The sequence below is a fragment of the Bidens hawaiensis genome, unplaced genomic scaffold, assembly GCF_021521415.1.
Source record: "Bidens hawaiensis isolate Kalapana, Puna unplaced genomic scaffold, B.hawaiensis_p1.1 tig00419513_1, whole genome shotgun sequence".
NCBI lineage: Eukaryota > Viridiplantae > Streptophyta > Magnoliopsida > Asterales > Asteraceae > Bidens > Bidens hawaiensis.
Window position 1 is genome coordinate 40,136 of NW_027504886.1, and position 5,041 is coordinate 45,176.

A 5,041-nucleotide genomic window follows, 5' to 3' on the forward strand; every position below is an offset into this window, starting at 1 on the left:
ACTCACTCGTTTTCACAAACCGGCATATACTTGTTACTTTTTAAAATTTTTTACGAACCCTTTCCCGGAAAAATTTCTCTTTGTCAAAAACCCATATATATCAGAAAATCCGGCCCAAAACAAGAACTATTCAAAAACTTTTGATAAACTTCCTCAAAACACTTCGACCCAACATTTCGTAGGAAAATATTCCGGTGACCCAAAAACCTTTTGAAAACACAATCATTCTTCAAAAACTTCAATTAAAATTTCAAAACCCGACCGAAACTTCAATAATCCGGTAAACTCAACCCGGTAAAACCGACATCAAATACTCACTAAGTCACCAAAACCTGTTAATCCCAACCAAATATATACCCACTAACATGCATTCCATACCCATAAACAATCTGTGATGCCCGATTCAAAATATAGATAAACCAATTGCACACAAAATTAAACACATACCTTTCAACCGGATTTGACAGAGATGATGAAAATAAACAATGACAGTGATGGTAATGACGGTGGCGGCCGACGACGATGGTGACAGGGGTGGTGGCGGCTGGATTTTGTATGTGTGGATAGGGTTAAAGATAAGGAAGATATGTTGAAAGTGATAGGCAATTGGATTTTTATATATTTTTTTTCTTAAATCCAGGCATCTTCGCTTATCGCAAAGATGCAAGTTTGACCGTTGACTTTGACCGACTGTTTGACTTTCAGCATCTTCGCAATACGCGAAGATGCCTGACCAGCAACTTCACGATACGCGAAGTTACATTTTTCCGAAATAAATTTTTTATTGTTTCAGCTTTAAAATATTAATCTTTTAAGTGTCTTTTGAGCTTATTTCCTCCGCACCAACTTCGGTCGCCAAATACCAATCACTTACGTACCTGGGGCTCCCTTTAGCGACGCATGTGCTTACCAATTCTTCTCCAATGATGCTTATCGTGTTGCTTTCCCACACTTGATCCTTGTTCTACACTGCACGAAAGAAAGAAAGGAAACGGAGAGAAAGAAGTGGAGTGTTGTGTTCCTGAGTTTCATTAAAGGAATGAAAGAAAAAGAAACAAGGAAATGTTTGTTCCCGAGTTTCATTAAAGGAAAGAAAGGAAAGAAAAAACAAGGCAAATAAAGAGTAAATTAGATGGGTTTATTTTCTTTTCAAATTTGAAAGAATTGGATGGAAAGAAAAGGAAGAGGAAAGAAAGTGAAAATGAAAAGAAAGAAAATGAAATGATTCATTTCCTTTCTCTCCTTAACTCAACTCGGGAACACAGCTTTATTCACACACCTACGTTCTTAGTAATTTGATTTAAAAATATTTATATCATATCTTAATAAACTAAATTGTTGTTTACTATTTAAGGGCAATTAAGAAGACAGTACGAGGCTTTCCGAGGCCATTGTTGAATCTAACTGCACAAACATTTGCAACTTTCATTGATGCTGCGTTTGGGAAGCCTTTATCTCCACCGTTTGATCCTTATGCGAATGATGTCAATTATCTTATTTCAAGCTACGTGATTCCTTTTGTTGGTCTCACTGTCTACGTTGGAGCAAATCCAAAACTCACTAGCCCTATTGCAAAAATGGTACTCACATAATCACTAATATATATACAATAGTTAATTAATTTACTTGTTTTCAAAATCGTTTAGGCGGTTCCATGCTGATTCAGTATTAGAAAAGATAGTTTGGTTAGCCACGGGGTAGGTTTAATTTGATTAGGGGCGAAAACCAAACTTATTGTTTTAGATTTTCATCACATGTATGGCAGATTGGCAGGTCTACTTAATATGGTTAGTGAAGAAGATGGCTTGGTAGAACTAATGAATAAAAAAATGTTATCAATAACATTAATAGGCGATAAAAAAATATAACAGATCACGACTCAACATATAACATATTATTTAGGTTATTTTAATTATGTTTTGGTTATTCAGTTTCTCTGCTCACCTTTGCGATACAATTAATTATGTTTAGCTTGTAGCGAGTTTATTGGGAGTTGAATCAGGCCAAGATGCGGTCATTAGAACCCTCCTTTACGAGCGGGCAAACAAAACAGTAGTTCCATATGAGATAACCGTAAGTGAATTCACAAATAGGATATCACAACAACGGGATAAGTTGGGCAAGGACGGGTTAAAGGAGTAAGGGCTTACAGTGCCAATCGAGCTAGGGGCCGTAAAGAAGACACAAGGAAATGTGTTAGCCGGAGACAAAGATTCGTTGTCATATGGTTGAACTCCCGAAGAAGTACTAAGAATAGTGTATGGAACCGGAGACGAGCGCAAACCGGGCGGGTTTTACCCTAAAGGTGGCGATGGGGTTATTTCTAAAAGATATTAACACGTTAAGGAATGTTGGTTAATGAGTTTGGATAATAATATGAATAAATCTTTGATTGTAATAGATCCTGGTTACTCTATATTTAAATAAACATTTAAGAAGTTATTGAAATAAAGGGAAAAAAAAGAGGTAATTGAGATATTAACATCCAATGATTATGAAGACATTGACAAAGCTTACATTTGTGGAACAGGAGATGGTTAATTAATTAACTTTATTAGCAATTTTTAATAAATTTTAAAGTAAATTCAGTAAGTCTTTTTTTAAGACGTCGGATAAAAATCAGGGACTTTTAGTGAGCAATTAGGTTTGTCTTTATCTTCTTTGCAACTTTTCTCTACACAAGCTAATTAGAATCTTTCTTGGTTACGGCTTTCTTTCAATTAGAATTTTTAAAGAGGGGGTATAGATACAATTTATAAAGATATATACGTCTGAATGATACTTATTCTCTATATACTTCGTGACCCTTTTAGATTTATGTGCACACTTCCAAATAACCCACCTAGTCACCCCGGCCACTTTATTGTGGGATACTATTTGGCATACTTGTTTTAGTTAAAGCTACTATAAAATATTTTCTAAGCCAAAACAATTATATACACAAACCAATTAAGAGATAAGAAAGCATTTAACCATGAGAGAGGCAAATAATTAATCAATACGGACACTATCATATATTGTCCTTTTTTCTTTTAGCTAATATGGACCAACCCAGACGCTATCGCTGTCTATTGTTTTCCTCTTTTATATAAATTTTCAAACGTAAATATAAAATTATATACTTTGTATTATTTTCTGAGAAGTTAATTAAAAGTGGAGAACTTGACTCTTAAATTCGAGTATAATATTGCTATATTTGTCTTTATAACATTGTTTTTAGAAAACGTTGATATATCATGTGTCCAAAATACATGAAAATAGTGTGTAACATTACAACAGCACATCTAAGTGTCAGGTCTCTTTACTATGTTGTACTAGATTAATAATTGAGAAGCCTTGAACCCAGTTTATCTCATAAGTTGTATTTACACATGCAACTAGTTCTTAAACATAGAATTAAACATAACACAACAGAAGTCCTACATAAAACTGAAGTAAATAAAACTTGTTCTAAAGTTATAACAATTATCAGCTTTTGCCAAAGGCCGTCAGATTCTTGATGGCCCGCTTATGTTGAACAAGATGGTTAATTGGTTCTCCAAAAACAATAAAAAAAACTTCTTTTTAAGATTGATTTCGCTAAGGCTTATAACGGGTTGAGTTAGGATTATTTGTTCTCGGTTTTGGAAGGTATGGGTTTTGGTAGGAATTTGATTCGGTGGATTCGTTTTGGTTTAACTTCGGCACGAGCCTCTATTTTAATTAATGGAAGTCCTACCTCAGAATTCAAGATTGAGAGGGGTTTAAGGCAAGGGGACCCGATGGCGCCATTTCTTTTTATTTTGGCAATGGAAGGCATACATGTGGTGTTCAAAGAAGTTGAGAATTCTGGTTTGTTTCGGGGCGCTCGTGTTGGTAACTTTTATATTTCTCATCTTTTTTATGTAGACGATGTTATTTTCCTTGGTGAATGTTCCAACAGTAATATGGAAAATGTTGTTTTAGCGTTAAAATGCTTTTTTCTGGCGTCTGGGCTTCATATTAATCTACATAAATCCTCTCTTTTTGGGATTGGTATTCCAAGTTCCGAGGTTAAACGTTTGGCTAATATTGCCGGGTGTCGAGCAGATTCTCTCCGTTTTTCCTATTTGGGTGTTCCTGTCGGTCAGAATATGGCTCGTTTTAAAGGGTGGGAGCCAATTATAGCTAAATTCCAAAAACGTTTAGCTAAATGGAAGAGTAAGCTTTTATCTATCGGTGGTCGAGCAATATTGATTACTTTGGTTTTAGGAGCGATTGGCGTATTTTTTCTCTATGTTTCGTCTTCCGGTTACAGTGAAAAATAAAATCGAATCCATTTGCTCAAGATTCTTTTGGGGTGCTAACGAGAATACGAGAAAGACGTGTTGGGTTAAATGGAACTTGGTTCTTTCGGACAAGAAATTTGGGGGTCTTGGTTTTGGAAGTCTTGAAGCTATGAATTTAGCTCTTTTATACAAATGGAAGTGGAGATTTTTTAATAGCTCTGGAGATCTTTGGGCTAAGCTAATTACTGTTATTCATGGGGGATCAATGGACTCGATTCACAACTCCAACTCCACTGGTATTTGGAGTAAAATTTGTTCTTCTACTAATCGCCTCCATGAAAAAGATATTATCAAACATTCGGTTATTCAGAAAAAGATCGGTGATGGAGCTTCTTGTAAATTTTGGAAGGAACAATGGGTGGGAACGGACACTTTAGCTTCTATGTTTCCTCATCTATTTCAACTTGAGTCCAAAAAAGATTGTTCTGTTCTCGATAGGAGGTTTGGTGCTTGTTGGAGATGGGAATGACGTAGGCCCCTCAGGGGGGGGGGGGTTCTGAGATGTCACAGTTTAATGGTATTATCAAACTCTTGCTTGATATTCCTCTCTCAGATAGCCCAGATTCTTGGATTTGGAACTTGGATGGTTCTTCAGTTTTTTTGGTTAAAGAGGTTAGGAAGAGTATTGATCGTGCTATTTTTCCTAGAGTTGAAAACACCACTAGATGGAATAGGGTCGTCCCTAAAAGAGTAAACATTTTTGTTTGGCATGTTCTTCTTAATAGGTTACCAAC

At 35.6% G+C, this 5,041-nt stretch overlaps 1 protein-coding gene and 1 pseudogene across 1 annotated transcript; both read left to right on the forward strand.

Annotated features, from left to right (window-relative positions):
• The first annotated feature begins 485 nt into the window (after window positions 1-485).
• LOC143609209 (desiccation-related protein PCC13-62 pseudogene) lies at window positions 486-2,368 on the forward strand (annotated as a pseudogene).
• A 1,558-nt stretch (window positions 2,369-3,926) lies between these two features.
• LOC143609210 (putative mitochondrial protein AtMg00310) lies at window positions 3,927-4,776 on the forward strand. The gene is made up of 2 exons (XM_077084028.1): window positions 3,927-4,179; window positions 4,277-4,776. The coding sequence occupies exons 1-2, from the start codon at window positions 3,927-3,929 to the stop codon at window positions 4,774-4,776; spliced, it is 753 nt and encodes a 250-aa protein (XP_076940143.1).
• Window positions 4,777-5,041: the final 265 nt, after the last annotated feature.

Bases quoted from the DNA above. Each gene is read 5' to 3' on its own strand.
- LOC143609210 (XM_077084028.1), top strand. From the start codon at position 3,927: ATGGAAAATGTTGTTTTAGCGTTAAAATGCTTTTTTCTGGCGTCTGGG. The intron at 4,180-4,276 runs GTAAGCTTTTAT...TTCCGGTTACAG, and splicing joins ACGTTTAGCTAAATGGAAGA to TGAAAAATAAAATCGAATCC.